This window comes from Conger conger, chromosome 5 (genome assembly GCF_963514075.1).
Source record: "Conger conger chromosome 5, fConCon1.1, whole genome shotgun sequence".
In the NCBI taxonomy this organism is placed as follows: Eukaryota; Metazoa; Chordata; class Actinopteri; order Anguilliformes; family Congridae; genus Conger; species Conger conger.
In genome coordinates, this window is record NC_083764.1 from 43,724,261 (window position 1) to 43,742,005 (window position 17,745).

General features: G+C 42.3%; 1 protein-coding gene across 3 annotated transcripts in view; it reads left to right on the top strand.

The window, feature by feature from the left end:
- Window positions 1-300: 300 nt before the first annotated feature.
- LOC133129113 (glypican-5-like) overlaps window positions 301-17,745 on the top strand; it is a 122,896-nt gene continuing 105,451 nt past the window's right edge. For all 3 annotated transcript variants that reach the window (XM_061242955.1, XM_061242957.1, XM_061242956.1), the window contains exons 1-2: window positions 301-844; window positions 11,050-11,214. In XM_061242955.1, the coding sequence (XP_061098939.1) occupies window positions 676-844; window positions 11,050-11,214 (334 nt within the window). In that variant the 5' untranslated portion in view covers window positions 301-675. The remainder of the gene's footprint in view (window positions 845-11,049; window positions 11,215-17,745) is intronic.

The window sequence follows — 17,745 nt, forward strand, 5'->3', positions numbered from 1 at the left end:
CCCCAAACCTTGAACATTGTTCACCAATGCAAAAAATGCCAACTCAGAGAACAATCGCTTATGAATTAATCCCCTTAAAACTTAGCTCCGACAGGGTCCAATGAACCCGTGCCACCTTCTATTCTGCCGAGTCAGCCGAGTCATCCAAATGAGAGAGAGAGAGAGAGAGAGAGAGAGAGAGTGCGTGTGTGTGTGTGTGTGTGTGTGAGAGAGAGAGAGAGAGAGAGAGAGAGAGAGAGAGAGAGAGAGAGAGAGGGAGAGAGAGGGAGAGAGAGAGAGGCAGCAGGCATGCAAGTAGTTTAGCAAGCCTACTCTCGCGCTAAGCAGTACAAACCAGGCAGCAAGCAAACCGGTCTTCAATATTGTTTTGTCATAGGATTTAAACTCCTGAGAGGAAACGATCAAGCCTACCCTTTCCTAACTCAACATTGTGAATATCCGTCAGAGACCGCTTTTGAAGACAAGGGTCTATTTTACTGTTCTCTCTCTCTCTCTCTCTCTCTCTCTCTCTCTCTCTCTCTCTCTCTCTCTCTCTCTCTCTCTCTCTCTCTCTCTCTCTCTCTCTCTCTACTCTCTGTGTCTCTCTCAGTTGTTTAATTACTACACATTTTGTACTATTAGCATAGTCATCTCTTCCACACCATTCCCTGGATATCTGTGGATTGACATGCTGCAATGTCCCGAGGAATACTTCCACGCGTTAACTTTTGGTGGATTTTGGTGTCATCCACGCTGCTGGTGAATGTGTCCCGTGTAAAAGCTCATAGCTGCCATGAAGTGAAAACGGCTTTCCAGCTGCGCCACATTGGTCCATTGAACTGGGTCCCCGAAACACCTGGGACAGGTTAGTGCGTAAGAAAGGCTCATGCTTGGATGCTATTGCTTTTTGGTGTCAGACGCGCAACTATTTCAACCCATACGCTATTCCGTCAGGTCGGCTAACTGACAAATGTAATCCGGGCAGAATGAAACATTTTAGAATGAGTGAAGTTGAAAATTGTGGTAACTAATATTCAGTAGGCTACCACAGCAATGAGGTTTGACACAAATATTTTAAGTTACGTTAAAGTGATTTTTGCAAACTTTATGTGTAGGCTATATGATGCAGCAGCTCCAGGATCAATAGCCAATGCATTGCATTTCACAGCACTCGCGCTGTGAAATGTAAATTAGGCTACATTATGAAAGGCGACTTGACAAATTATGACAGAGACATCCACTTGCCTACCCCAGACATATGACTCAGCGCTCAAGAGCGAGCTTCGTTGACGCTAAAAAGGCATCCAGTGAGCTCACCGGCTGGAAATACACAGCTTAATGTCCACATGTCGCATGAAGGAAATCGAAAATAAATATGAGCATCATTCAGAAATAACACAGAAACGTTATTTCTTCAGTTTAACTGTTGTCACACCATGAAACCAGGAGCTAACAAGGGAATTGTATAACCGTGGTCTTTATAATTGATGTTGATTCCAGGGTAACAAAATAGAACAATTCAAGTGGTATTCAGTTGGGAAATAAAATAGCTACTTCTGCAAAATGGTAATATAATACGGCAGGGGAAAATAGAAATTCCCAACTCAAAAGTAGTACATTTCAATCGCAACAAATTCCACCAAATTTGGTGGTTTCAACCGGCATATTTTCTGCATGTAGCGGTGCTGAAGTGGAGCACGGAGATGAGGTTCATTTTTCCTCATATGGTGTAACAAAAGGGAGACCACCTGACAACTGAAGTACCAGTGACAAAGAAAAGTACACCTCTGACAGATGTGTTTATGTAAACACGCTTCTCCTGCATGCCCGATTTTGTTGGCAGTCTTTAGAAACCATATGTGGCTGTTCTCCCTGACCATTAAACTGGAACTCAGTTTGAGGGAGAGAAGGGGCTATATCAAGAGCAAGAAAGGTAGATGCAGCACTGATGGGTGGGCCACACCAGATCCAAAAGTTCCAATTATTCTCCTTTCACAGTGTGAGTTCATAGGCCTACCTCCGTATTAAGAAGCCCATTTGAAGCTATTTTGAAGTGGAGCGAGTTGGAATGGGCCACATCTAATTCAGTTCAGGAATAAAAGAGGCTCTCGCCATCAGTCTGAGCAACAGACAGCCACAGTAATGCCACTGAGGCCTGACACTGAGTCCTGTGGTTGGGGTTAAATACAGCACTGTTGACATGACTGAAAAACATTCCCTGGACAGTTTGAGTTTAAAAGCACATGAGGCGGTTATCATTTCCAAGGCTGAGCTAACGCCCCTCTCCCCTCCTCTAAACTATGTGGTGTGGCATTTTGCAATTCTTATTTTTATTTATTTATTTTCTGGTGGGATTATTTTCTTTTTATCTATGATTGAGTATGTTTGACAGAAGGGGGGTGAAGTCATTCAAAGTCATTCAAAAGAAAATACATTTCAAAACATTTCATTTTCCGTTTCACAACATTTCAAAAGTAGCCCATATAGTTATGGCTACGTTCCCTTTGGATTTGGAATGAGTTCACTCCAGTTCTAGAGCGGCTGATCCAGCAAGCTTTGCTTGTCTGTCAGACTGTTTCATGTCCCTTATACTAGAGTGGGATGGTCCATCCAAATGCACATCAGTGCTGTATAGTGGGCATTGAGCCACCCTGGGGTAGACCACATACTGAAGTCATGGCCACATCTCAGTGTAGGCATCGAGGAGCAGGTCTAGGGATGCAGTTGAAACCAAGATATGCTTTATATCACAGTCAGGGTTAGATGATCGGTCACCAGACTGTAAAAACAATTATTGTTTCAGTTAAAAAAAGTTTTTGTCAACACTGTGCCTTAACAATGTGCCTGAAAATGTCAAGTTAATTGAAACTTGAGAAAACACGTTTAAGTTCACATAGCTTAAATTTTTTTGGCATTTACTTTTTTCAGTTGAAACAAGATTTATTTTTTACAGCGCTGGCAGAGAGGTCCTTGTGGCTTGCTTTGTCAAGAATGGAAGGGATGCGGACAGAAAATGCGCAACTAGAGAAGTGCTACCGATCTGTAATTAAAAAAAGAAAATAACCCCCCCCTCCAAAAAAACAAAAAACAAAAAAAAACAAGGAATGAAATGGCCCAGTTAATCAGTATATATTGTAGAAACGCAAATGAGGGCTGGCAGAAGTGAGAATTTGAACATTTTTATTTCTAAACCTTTTCCCTTTGGTATCACTGAGCCATGGCCTCCCCCGACACTGCAGTTCTTCAGTCCTCCAATGCCATGTCGGCGTCTGTTTTATCCTCTATTGGACACACTGTACTGCAGGAGAGCAATAGGAGCTTCCTTTAGAATCATTTGATATTCTACGGCTCCTGAAACGTAACACTGGGAGAGTTCAACCTTTCTCAGGTACTGTGTAATTTTATTATTAACAGCAGAGGGATCTGTACTCCCTCACATATTCAAGGCAAACACGAAAAGACAGCTTTGAGTTATTTTTCTTATAAGCTCTCCTTAAATCTCAGATACTAATGTTGTTGTTGTTGTTGTTGTTGTTGTTGGCTTTACTTACTGCTTTTGCTCTGTCTTGGCTATGTCTCATTGAAAGTGTTCTTAATCTCAATATGACTTCATAGTCAAATAAAAGTAAAAATATTTTTAGTTTGGTTGCATGGTCACCATCACTTTGAATAAGGGGCCAGTAACCTGATCCTTTTTGGCCAGTGAAGTGAAGGTGTTGGACATGACTGCCCTGCTAATTGTGCTTTCCCCACGTCTCAGCACCCAGACAGAGCTGTGGAGTTCACTGTGGAGCATCTGTTCATTCTTACACCCATTAAGGCACCCGGGTCTGGCGAAAGAGCGCCTTGAGATCATCACGCCACTTGTTTGGTGTTTGTTTGTGTTTTCAGGAATCTGGATAAGTTTACCCTGGGTAAAACCTAGCGGCCCTCTCTTCAAAGCACTTCCACTGGGGAAGGGGTGAAAGGGGCGGGGGATTCTGGAGCGACTTTTCAGATCAAACGCCAAGCAAAGCAACGCGAGTTCTGACGCTGTGAAACTCCAGTCCGCTCAAAGAATGAGAGTCTGGCTGGTCCTGCGGGTTAGACTGAAGAAGTGGTGGAGCAGGGTAGGGGCTGAGGATACCTAATGAGTTTCTCTTCATTAGGAAAAAAGGGGATAGTCACCAATTGTTCTTTTCAAACTAGCTGGCCAGACCAGCCTTATTTTCCAACTGGCTGCCTTTTTGTTCTATCACAGAAACATAAAATAAAGTAACTGTGTAAACCCCTGACCCCTAAGATTTTCTTATAAATATACCCTAGCAGTGCAGATTTTAAACAACAGAGCTTACTTAGTTGTTTTAAAAAGGAAACCACATGGAATCTGTATGCGTTTTCTTATATTTTAGAAAATGTATGAGAATGCATGTGGTTTCAAGTCATTGTCAAAGTTTGATGTTAGTAAGATTTTCTACTGATCATAAATCCGGATTTATACTGACTACAGTAAAACTTTGATTCCAGTGTTTTGTAGACACCTAATTTTTATTCCAAGGGCTTTCAATTAATGAAGAGTTTGCCTGTGCCACTGCCAGTGTGTGCCTTAGAAGAGCAATGCTTCAAAGTTGCTTATGTGGGGATTATTTTTAAAAGTTACGACTGCTCCTGTGCGGTGATTCTGAGCCAGAGGAACCATAGAGTGATTGCGTGCTGATGTTGTGATGTGGAATGTATCAATGCAAGGTCTTTGGGGAGATAATCCTCATTGATATACAACGTTGCCACAGGTTTTCCAATTTGGTTCTTTCACGTTCCACTTAACCCTTTGACAAGTAGGTTTTTTAGAATGTTTACAAAATTCGAAGTCAGTGTTCTACAATTCCATTGCATTCCATGCAGAAAGTGAGGGCAGAAACTTCAAAACCAGGCTTGATACTATCTAGCTTTTAAAAATGTTTAAAAGTAAACTGTGCATTGGGTACACTTTACTAGTAGGAAAAGGCAAGCATTCCTGGGCTGAATGGTGTGTTATCGTCACCATATTATGTTATGTTATGATGTGTTAAGGGTTAAAATGAACCCGGTCATATCAAATCTCTGCAGAGTCTCTGATGTCTCTGGTGAATCGCAGTGGTCCTAAAAGTGATAAATGAACAAGCATCCCCGTTTTTATGCTCATAACCTTGACACAATGTTCTGCGTTTCTGCTGATCTGAAGCTCAATATCTTCTTTAACTTCACTCAACATAAAACAAGCCTGTGATTTGTTGCCACTGAAAAGATTTAGCCTCTGTTTGGCGTCCACACCTCCAGCACTCCCCAGTACCATTCACACTGCACTGGCCAAAGCTAGCAGTGATTGACAGGTTCCATTCACACTGCAGTATCACACTGCTTTAAGCAATCTCAGTGGTAGAGTCAGCTTTAAAGAGCCAGCTAAGTGCCAATATGCCTGCAGACGGGCCCCTTTCAGACTGAAGCGAAGGCAACTGTTGGGGCAAAGCTGGTATTAAGGTGGCTTACACAGCAGTGTGAAATCTCTTAATTCATCGTCTCCCCTTTCTCTGTCTATTGTTTGTTAGGTATTCATGAAAGCTCCACTCTTTAGCCACTTTTGCCCCAGCATGTAGCGGTGTTCTACTGTTGGCTGAGTAACGGAATACGAACGCATCTGTGTTGTGGAAGATTGAGCAGCCTGCCCCACATATGAACACACCTGCTCACTGTCCGCAATTTATTCCACTGTTCAAATTTGCCCTTTCCTGTCATTCTGTCAAATGGCCTGTTCAATTCATACATCACAGCATGCGCTTAATGGAAGGTGGACTGGTGAGATAATTGTATATAAAAACTGAGATAGATAGTTTTTAGAGCGGTCAGGAGCCTCCTGCTACCCCATCCCACTTCCATTAGTTTCGCACATCGAGTCCAAGCCGCTCCCCTCTGCCGGTATATACAGTACTGTGCAAAGGTTTTAGGCAGGTATGAAAAAATGCTATGAAGTAAGAATGCTTTCAAAAATAGAAATGTCAATAGTTAATTTTTATCAATTAACAAAATGAAAAGTGAGTGAACAGAAGGAAGATCTAAATCAAATCAATATTTGGTGTTACCACCCTTTCCCTTCAAACCAGCATCAATTATTCTACAAAGTCAGGGATTCTGTAGGCATATAGGCAGGTGTGTGATTAACCAATTATACCAAACAGGAGCTAATGATCATCAATGTTGGTTGAAACACAATCATTAACTAACACCATGGCAAGACTGAGCACAGCAACAAGACACAAGGTAGTTCAGCAAGGTCTCTCCCAGGCAGAAATTGCAAGGCAGACAGGGGTTTCCGGATGTGCTGTCCAAGCTCTGTTGAAGAAGCATAAAGAAATGGGCAACGTTGAGGACCGTCGACGCAGTGGTCAGCCAAGGAAACTTAGTGCAGCAGATGAAAGACACATCATGCTTACTTCCCTTCGCAATCAGAAGATGTCCAGCAGTGCCATCAGTTCAGAATTGGCAGAAACCAGTGGGACCCAGGTACACCCATCTACTGTGCGGAGAAGTCTGGTCAGAAGTGGTCTTCATGGAAGAATTACAGCCAAAAAGCCATACCTCCGATGTGGAAACAAGGCCAAGCGACTCAACTATGCACGAAAGCACAGGAACTGGGGTTCAGAAAAATGGCAGCAGGTTCTCTGGACTCTGGAGTCAAAATGTGAAAAGGCTATAACAGAAGGCAGTTTGTTTGCCGAAGGGCTGGAGAGCAGTAGAAGTATGAGTGTCTGCAGGCAACAGTGAAGCATGGTGGAGGTTCCTTGCAAGTTTGGGGCTGCATTTCTTGGCCAGAATGAATGTTCTCCTCAATGCAGAGAAGTACAGGCAGATATTTATCCATCATGTAATACCATCAGGGAGGCATCTGATTGGCCCTAAACTTATTCTGCAGCAGGACAACGACCCCAAGCATACAGCCAATGTCATTAAGAACTATCTTCAGCATAAAGAAGAACAAGTCCTGGAAGTGATGGTATCGGTCCCACAGAGCCCTGATCTCAACATCATCGAGTCTGTCTGGGATTATATGATGAGACAAGCATTTGAGGCTGCCTAAATCTACAGAAGAACCGTGGCTAGTTCTCCAAGATATTTGGAACAACCTACCTGCTGAGTTCCTTCAAAAACTGTGTGCAAGTATACCGAGAAGAATTTATGCTGTTTGGAAGGCAAAGGGTGGTCACACCAAATATTGATTTGATTCAGATTTGTCGTCTGTTCATTCACTTCTTCTGTTCATGCATTTTGTTAATTGATTAAAATAAACTATTTACATTTATATTCTTATTTGACAGCATTTTTTATCACACCTGCCTAAAACTTTTGCACAGTATTATATATCGCTTCTTTTCACTGCTCTTAACTGCAGTTATAGTACAGTCTTCATAGGTGTCTGATAGCACTATCACCACAGTTGTTTCTCTTCTCTCCCAGTTGGTTTGTGTGTCTGAGGGGTTAGTTCATCTGTGTGATGTGATAGAGCATTCCTTTTTAAGACGAGTGAGACTTGGCCCACCTGCTTGGACTGGATGCTAAGCATTATTTTCCCAATGTGAGTTAAAAAATAAGCATATGAATAAGTAACACTGCTCTTTCCTCCAGCAAAAAAGCCACTTCAGGCACTTTGCAAATGTAATTGATAATAAGTTCCATGTTCCATTGTTAATATTGTAATGACACTTAAGGTTTGCACTGGGTAGAGCTGGATGTTGTACACTGTTAAGGAGAATGTTGGACACATTGTCTCTAGTTAATTATGCTTTTTGTATATATTCATTCAAATATAATGAAAAACATATGCTGTTATGCGGTATTAATTATGGGGAATGGACTCATCAGTAACAATGACTTCAGAATGTTAAAGGTCGATAATTAAGTTAGTTTTCTCTTGGGTCATTAGCGTTGCCCAGTTTATTATCAAGTTTTAAACAGGACAAGCTACTGTTCTTTTGACAGATAGGTGAGAATTCCTCCACTACACTAGAGACAAGTAGCAGACATCTGTGAGTGAGTTTATAACAGGGGGAAGGAGATAGCAGGAGTCTGTGATGGAGTTTTTATCAACAGATAAGTGAGGGAACAGAGGACTGTGATGGAGTTTATAACAGGATGAGAGGGAAGGGGATACTGCGATGGAGTTTATAGCATGAGGAGAGGGAACAGGAGTATGCAAAGGAGTTTATAACAGGAGGAGAGAGGGAACAAGATACTGTGATAAAGTTTATAACAGGAGGAGAGAGGGAACAAGATACTGTGATTGAGTTTATAACAGGAGGAGATGGAACAGGAGTATGCAATGGAGTTTATAACAAGAGTAAAAAGGGAACAGGACTCTGTGATGTAGATTATAACAGGACGAGACACGGAACAGGACACTGTGATGGAGTTTATAACAGGAGGAGAGGGAACAGGACACTGTGATGGAGTTTATAACAGGAAGAGAGGGAACAGGACACTGTGATGGAGTTTATAACAGGAGGAGAGGGAACAGGACTTTGTGATGGGGTTTCTAACAGGAGGAGAGGCAACAGGAGTCTGCTATGGATGAGTGAGAGAAGTCATCTCAGGAGCTAAACATCAGGCCTTGCTCAGCCAGACAGATATCTGGATACAGACTGCTCTCTGTGGCGTAACCCTCCACAAAAAAATACCTCCCAGGGGATACTCTCATGACCACATCCAACAGACCGCTTGCAGCCCCCCCTCATCCCACTCTCAACCTGGCCTCTGTACGCTGTGGTTATCGCTCAACTGAAGTCCGAAAAACAAACATTTCAGCCGCGATTCAGGGGGATCCAAAAAATTCAGGTATGTGGCAGACCCTGCCGGAGAAATGTTTTCTTTCAACACGATCCCTCCCAAGCACAGCAAATCAATATTGAGTAAATACCCTGCAGCTTTGAAGGAGAGGAGTACATCAAAGTGAAAAACACTTCCTGGGCCGAGGCAGAAAAAAAAAAACATCTGAGAGACCAGAATTAATTACCTGCATTTATGGAGGTTTATTCCTGCATTGAGAGTAAATCAAAAAGCCACTTCAGAAAATGTAGATTTTTTGAAAAAATATATACTGTATACTTATCATCATTACAGAAATTTCCTGGTTTTCTCTTTGATCGGTGAACTGAATCTGGTTTCCTTATAACACTTTTATTTTTGTCAAATAAAGTCTTTGCAATATTGTCCCATTTGACCTTTAACCTTTTAAAACTTCCACAGGTCAATGTGTCCTGCCTTTGACATTGGACTCATTGTAAGCAACATTCAAAAATATAAATACCTTTGAGGATGATTAAAGATAAAATTATCAGTAGTACAGACACAGTTTACAACAGTCTGGAAGAAAGGCAGGTTTGTGTACAGGTAGAGTATGTGTCCCTCTGTATTTTAATTGTGCAAAGTCTGAGGAGGCAGGTTCAGGGCTATGGAGTCGATTTTATTTCAGGAAAATGAATATATTTAAATATATTGCATGGAATTCAACATCTATTTATATTGTGCAATATACTGTATGTAAGAAATAAATATAAAAATGTATTTAAATATATTTTTCATGTACTGTATGTATAAAATGATCAACACTATAATATTTTAGATTTAAATATACAGTGAGCACCATAAGTCTTGGGTCAAATGAAATTAAGTTTAAGTTAATTATTTAAGACAGAAAATTAAGTTAAGATTTAAGGACAAGTATATTTTCTTGATTTGGCTCTGTACTCCTACAATTTTAGATTTGTAATCAAACTATTAAATAAAACAATTGGTTAAAGTGTAGATTTTCAGCTTTTTATACATGGTGGTTCCACCATGGAAAGATTACAGCCTCCTATTTTAATGGCTCACAATTCCCCTTTTAATGAAAGACGTTGAACTGCTTCGCCTGCCATTGGAATGGTGTAATTCATGCCACTGCTATGCTGAAAACATCACATACTTGATATTCTCGGTTCTCATTGCAGCTCGATTGCCGGGATTGGTTTGATCTATGACACGTTGCTTGATGCTTTGCAAAAACCCGTCAGTATTCATGAGCTAATCCACAGAACCACCAGCATTATGTCATTATGTTATGGACACAAAATGCTCGATTTGAATCAGTATACAAAATGAATTTTTACGGACGATGACCTTGGGTGTTGCAGCCGTGCGTGCCTTCTGGGCCGTTGCCCCTGTGCTCTGGGTTAGCTGTAGCGCGCTCACAAAATTCTGCTCCCCCCCGGAGCTCCAGCCTGTGAGGCCACAGTCTATTTCTGAAGCACTTTCTCCGTCTGGTTCCGGACCAGCGTGGATGGCGAGGTCCCCGGGTATCGGTTTCATGCCGGAGATAACACGGGGCGGGGAGCCAGCCGGGAGGGGGGGGGGGGGGGGGTGTGCGGGGTGTCGGGGTGGAGGAGGGGGTCAGCGGTGACTTCACTCTGCGGGGATGATCGCAGCTGGTGCTTGGGCGAAATCTCTGCGGGTAATTAAGCGACCGTACTGCTCCGACTCGGGGTGCAGCCTATTGTGTTTCAGGGACGGATTTGGAAAGGGGGGCACAGGTCCCCGGAGCCCTGGGGACCAGTGTCTCCGGTTCCAGTTTCACAGCAAAACCAAGTTGGGGGGACAAGACACCCCTCTTCACACCCTTGAGCGTTGAGATTTAATAGTAGACTTATTATTTTGGGGGGGGGGGGGGGGTTGATGTCATCATGTAATTTATTTTGTGAGAGATATGAACGTTTTGACCTTGCATTTTATTTTGGTTCAGTGCTGACGTTATGTTGGCTTGTAGGCCTTGTCAGTAGATCTATTGTTTTCCCAGGGACAGAGTTGGCTTATTATGACTACTACTACAATTGAGGAGGAATACATCACCACCTAATGAGAAAGAGAGAGAGAGAGAGAGAGAGAGAGAGAGAGAGAGAGAGAGAGAATGAGAGTATGTGTTTGCTTATGTGTGTGAGCATGAATATCCATAATACAAATGTTTGTGGGGTATTTTGTATGGGTACATGTGTACTTGATATCCCTATATGTATTATTTGTACCCCTCAGATGATGCGAAGCTGCAGATCTGCCAACACAGTGGCCCCACCTGCTGCACTCGCAAGATGGAAGAGAGCTACAAGGCAGCAGTCCAGAGAGAGACCCTGCAGAACATCGCCGCCTACAGCTATGAGGTCAAATACCTCTTAACCAGCCATGCTACTGCCTTCCAGGGTGAGAAAGCTCTTTGAGCTGGACACACACACATACATACCCATAGTCACACACACACACAGACACGCACACACACACACACACACATTACATTACATTACATTACATTACATTATTGGCATTTAGCAGACGCTCTTATCCAGAGCTACGTACAGTTGATTTGACTAAGAAGGAGACAATCCTCCCCTGGAGCAATGCAGGGTTAAGGGCCTTGCTCAAGGGCCCAACGGCTTTGCGGATCTTATTGTGGCTGCACCGGGATTAGAACAACCGACCTTGCGTATCCCAGTCATTCACCTCACTCACCACACACTCACACACAGACATACAGACACACACACATACAGGCCCATGCACACACTCACACACACACACACATACACACGCACACACACATGCACACATACATACATGCACACACGCTCATGTGCACACAGACACACACAGATACACTTACGTTTTAACACTCCGGCACATGCACGCACACATACAATACTGTTTGCATAGACATAAACAGGCCTGCTGGTATTACTGGTTCACTACCTGTATGTTACGTTGTGCTAATATCTCTGATATTAGCACATGTGGTGCTAATATGATGAGGTGTGGTGTAATCTCGTGGTTCAATGGTGGTTCAATGGTTCAGTGGTAAAGACACTCCAACAGCACCTTGGAAAAATGAAGCAATATCATCTACTCCTCACCTGGAAGGTGATGTCCTTTGGGCTGGCTGGATGTCCAGGCAGTGTCATCTCTATTCAATGCATTTTCTATTATTAATGCTTTCACAACAAAACTACAACAAACTTCGGTTTCATCAGTGCAGATATATGTTTATCAAATTCTGTGTCATTATAGCCTTTTGAGGTAGGGGAGTCGGGGGGGTTGGGGGTAATGTTGTTTTGGCTGAGTGGCTCCTCCCCCTAAGTTTGGGCTTTGGGATTGGGAGCTCTCTGTGGGTTTGTTGGCCTGTGATTTGTGGAGGGTGCGCGGGGCACATGAAGGCTCATTTGCTTTGCCGCACTTTGACCCATGCTGTGGGGGTCGTTGTACGGGTACCCCGGTTTCCAAGGAAACGTTTATAGGGCCAAGTAAGAAGGCAAGCAGCCCAGTTTCCAAAGCCGCCTGTCTCTTTCAGAGTTGGCTGAATAATAATAAAAACGTCACTTGAATTTGGAAACAATTGGCCCATAAATAAATAGATTTCTAAAAATGCAAAACAAGACGTGCCTTTTTTTTGGCAAACACATTTCAGTGGGGTAATAGTACGCTTAGGTCCATTTACATTGAATACATCCCTTTCAGTTAACTTGAAATCACAAGCAGAATGTTTTGTTAACAGACTTGAAAAGGAAAAGAAGACTGTATTTGTACTTGAAAGAGTACCAGTTGGCAGCTGAAATATGTGCCTCTATATGTTTGAGGCTTGTGCTGTCAGTTTAACATATCATGAAGAATGCATGGGCGCAAACTACTACATATTCATAACTGCCGTTGTCACTTATGAATATGTAGAGCTGTAGAGCCACGCACGCTTTATGAAGTGCTTATTCAGGCCGTTTTTTGACAGGCTTCATTCATAAGAGGTATATGAGCCTCTTGGAAGTAATATCAGTCTGGCTAACTGTCTCTCGTGGTTCTTGTGCAGTAAGGTTTGCTGTAGGGATCTAGAATTTCAGCTTGGTAGTTGCTGCCAAGCCTTGTGGCTGTTCAGTGGTCTTTTTAGCTCTTAAAATAATCAGATTTTATAAAGACAAAAAGCATCTAAATATACTATGTGAAACACTGAGCGAGGGGAGAGGGGGATAGGGGGTTTTTGAACAAAATGCATGCCTCCTTTTGTACTCTATGTTGGTCCTAGTTGGTTGTCCAATAATAAATATTTTAGATAGACTGGCTCCTCCAGCCTCTGTTTCTGCATCCAGGACTGTCCTGTGAATGTGACCTGACACTAAAATGACCAGATTATCAGATTGACCAATTATTCAGGGCTTTGGAGGAGCACAAGCTGAAACTTCAGCTCATTCTCATGGCATATATGTACCTCTGAGCTCTTGTTTACGGAAGAAAAATTTAATTCTCACAGGGACATTTTGCTGCAGTTTTAAAATGAAATGTCCACTAGGGCTAGTAAATTAATGAATGTAACATACCCTCCCATTTCTACGTATTAGGTAGACTAACGTCATGTTGTGGCTATGCAAATTTATCATCAGAAAATAACATTAATTAAGAATAGGAATGAAGATTGCCTTTTCCAAAACCCACTGGACCCTCCTGCTTGATTAGTTTTGATTTAATACAGTTTGATATTTGTTTTATTTACAATAAATCTGCTGTAAATGGGAGAATCTGACGTGCTAACCACTGCTCTAAACCAGTGGAGTTGTCACGGCAGTTGTCCTGAGCATAGGTGCCTCCTCTCCCCTCAGTTAAAGTCCAAGCTTCCCTTTAGCACCCCCAGTGGACATTTGATTTAAAAACTGCAGCAAAGTGTACCTGTGAGAGCGTAATCTTTGTGCTGCAAAAAAGTGCTCAGGTATGGTATTCGCCATTAGACTGGGTAGGGACACATCACACATGTGTCCTTGTAGATGTTTCTGATGTTGTTCATCACATACAAACAATAGGTTTGAATGGGATGAATAGTGTGGTTGGTCTCCCTGTATTGTTGTTTGCTGTGTCCAGCTCTGCACATGCCCAGTTTACCTACGTGGTCTTTTGAGTATCCTGTCAACTTGTTCGCCGATGTGAAGTCCTACAGTGTCTGAAGGACTTCAGCTCTATGTTGGTTTACGAGTCTGCTGGCTGGCTCTGTGTCTCCTCCATATATTAAGCATGAGATTTATTTTTAACTTAATCAGTGGTTAGTACAAGGGTTGTGTTAGTGTGCTGATCAGCAATCATGTGTCTGAAATTTGATCTTAGTCATCAGTTGTGGTCCTGTGAATGATCAAGAGGTCTTGCTGATGAGTTATTTTCTACTGTGACTGTCCGATGTAATTTATATAATTGTGCTCTACAGTATAATAGCACGTCCTTTGTGGAATTATCATGAATGCATGCAAGTTATTTAAAGCAGCTTATTTTGCTCTATTTTGCTTGAAAAAAAAAAAACAAGAACCTGTAACACTCCAAAAACTCTTTCCCATAATATCTAAATTCCCCATAGGTTGATATTATGTAGTAACCCTTTTGTAATAGGTTTGACAAAGTGTGGGCCCAGTAGTGGTAATCATTAATATTTGGCAGAAGACAACACATCTCTCACATGATTTATAGTGCCTTTCAGGAGAATTTCATTGCACAGTGAAAGCGTTATGCAGATACTGAGTTGAAATGTTGTTATAAAAGAGAGCTGAGAGTGAAATAACATAGCTTGCATTGTGTGATTAGGTCTTTTGGAGCTGTGTTGTCTTGATGTGGTCAGGTTTGAGCATAGGGAGGTTCACTAGAAGTTGGGGGCCAACCCCCGTTGGTTAACCGCCAGAGCGCCCACAGTCTCTTTGGGCCTAGATTTCCCCCCACCCCCTACCCCGCCACTATCACACACACACACACACACATGGCTGAGCAAGGGAATATCCAGCTCACGTTAAAAGACAATGAGCCTGCTCTTTCTAGCCAGAAGTTACTTCCTTCTTTGGTTTCCCAGTGTGGTTTTGGAGGCTGGGCCGAAGGCTCGGGGCATTCAGCCACCAGCTTCTGGATGTACTGCTGCCTGAGACAGCCTGCATCCAAACCTCAATTCCACCCCCTCTCCCCCACCCTGTACCCACTTCAGCATGGGACAGTCCTAATGCTGGAACTGCTTCAGTGCAGGAATGCAGCCTCCAGTGCTAGTTTCACACAGATTTATTCCTGCTTTGTAGGATAAGTAGGTACATAGTCAATATGTCATTTCTATATAACTTGCTAAATATACCCAATATGAACACATGTAAGAGCTCAATGCTTGTGTATAGTAAAATGTCCAGTGTTCATTAAACTCTTGGAAAATAGGAACCATTTGCACTCTGTAAAAGTTGATTTAACACTGCAATTTTAGAACTGATGGGTGCTGGAGGTTGGCTTGTAGGAGTAGTGTGGCATTTTTAATAAGGAATGGGGTTTTTAACCAACAGGTCATGGGATCAATTCCCAAATGAGGTGCTGCCCCCTTACCCTGGAGCATGGTATTTAACCTGAAGTGCTTCGTTAAATATCCAAACTTGTACAAATGAGAAGTATGAATAAGGAATGCCTCCCTGGACAGGGACATCTGCCAAGAAAATAAAGAATTAGTATATCCTATGGAAGCTGTAGGATTGAGCAACACCACAGAACCCCATTCTGTAACAATGGCTGTTTTGTAGTCCATATGTTCTTTTCCAACAATTTTACACCCCTCTCCTGTTTCTCAGGGACAGTTTCCTGCTACTCTCAGGAAAAGGGCGACACAACCCCTTAAGCTTCCTATGAATTTTATGTAATTCCATTTTCAGTATTCTGTGGTTCTCAAGCAAGTCTGAATACTCTGATAATCTGCTCCCCTCTCCCCAGTGCATGAAACATAATGACTCATCTGTTATTTTGCGCAGGGTGTATCAGATAGCAGACCGTCAATAAAATCTGAAAGTACCGTACATAAGCAATCGTAATGTTTTGGCACTGTTGGAAGTGCCAAATACTTCTTAGCAGACTGTGAGAGCAGAGCAATGGAGTGGCTTAACGTCACTATCGGTTTGACTTGAGTGCAGTCATTTGCTCCTTAATATCAATTGCCCTTCAACACTTTGTCTGGGAGACGGAAAGCACTTAAGGCCTCAGATAGACTTTGTGATGACATGGTGGGCTGAAAGGGCAGCACCTCCATAACAGTCAGTTGAGAAAGCTCCTCTGCCAATGTCTAATTGCAAGTGAAGGGGGTGACAAGGAGTACTGGGAGGAAACTCCATACCTGCTGTGGTCCCAGGCTGAGCTGATTCACTGATGTTAAGGAGGGGCTTGACCAATCAGTGTCATCTTGGCAACCAACTCCTCTGATCAATCAGGGCTTGCTCATTTGGCTGAGAATTGCTGAACAATTGGCACGGCTGTTTCTGTCACTGTTAATGGGCTTCAGTGGAAATAACTTTTCTGTGCTCCAGGATTTTTAATTCAGCACAACACACACAGATGTAAAACTGGCCAGACTCCTTTATCCAGGGTGTAGTAATGATACAGCCATGGACATGCTTCAGTATTGCTCAGACAGCATTACTAATGACACGATATAGCCAAGAGCACAACTTCAAGTCAGCATGTCTTTGGTTCAGGTGGGTGTAAATATAGACAGGTAGATATACACTGCAGTACATAGACAGTAAGACATTTTTTTGGGTTTTGGCTCTGTCCTACAGCCCATGGGATTTAAAATAAAACAATGAATATGAAGTTAAAGTGTTGACTGTCAGCTTTATTGAAAGGGTATTGGCATCCATATCTGTGTAGAAATTACAGCCCTTTTTATACATAGTTCATTTTAGGGGAGCAAAACTGATTGGGCAAATTAGTGTAATCTGAAATAAAATAATCATAATTAGTACTTGGTTGCAAATCCTTTACATTTCATTACTGAACCAGTAGACATCGTCAGATGCTGGTTAGCTTTCATCTTCAGTTCAGTTGCTTGTTTCTGGGGAATTTTTACTTTAGTCTTGTCTCTAGCAAGTGAAACACATGTTCAGTTGGATTCAGGATGGGTGATTGACTTGGTCAGTCAAGATCATTCCACTTTTTGGCCACGAAAAAGTATTTTGGTTGCTTTAGTAGTATATTTGGGGTCATTCTGCCAAGTGAGCTTTGATGCATTTGGTTGGATCTGAGCAGATAAGATGTTTCTGTACACTTCAGGATTCATCCTGCTGCCGCCCACATCATCAATGAAGACAAGTGAGCCAGTTCCAGTGGCAGCGATACTGTAAATGGCCAAACCATAACACTACCTTGACCATGTTTCACAGTTTAGGGCTGTGCTTTGGATCATGAGCAGTCTTTCTTCACACTGTCCTCTTTCCATCACTTCAGGTTAATACTTCTCTGTCAATAAAACTTTGTTCCAGAATACTGTTTTTTGAATGTACTTTTTTTAGCTAACCTGGCTGTTCTTATCTGTTGTTTGCATCTTGCGGTAAGGTTATGATTAGACTTTTTTTTAATGGTGGTCTCTTACACATCTATGCCTACAGCCTTCTTGATCTGTTTGGTAGTTGAAAAGTGTGTTTTCTTCACAATTGAAAGTATTCTTCAGTCATTCTCTACAGTGGTCTTCCATGGCCTACCAGGTTGTTTGCTATTGCTGAGCTTGCCAGTGTGCTCTTACTTTTAAACAATCAAGCATTGATTTTGACACACCCAATGTTTTGGTTAGTCCCGAGGTCCAATTTTTCTGATTTTACAACCTCATTTTGGCCTGATTTACTGGCATTGATGCTTATTTGGTCTTCATGTTGACAGACAACAGCATCAGAGTCCAAATGCAAATACCACACCCAATAATTGGCTTAAAAA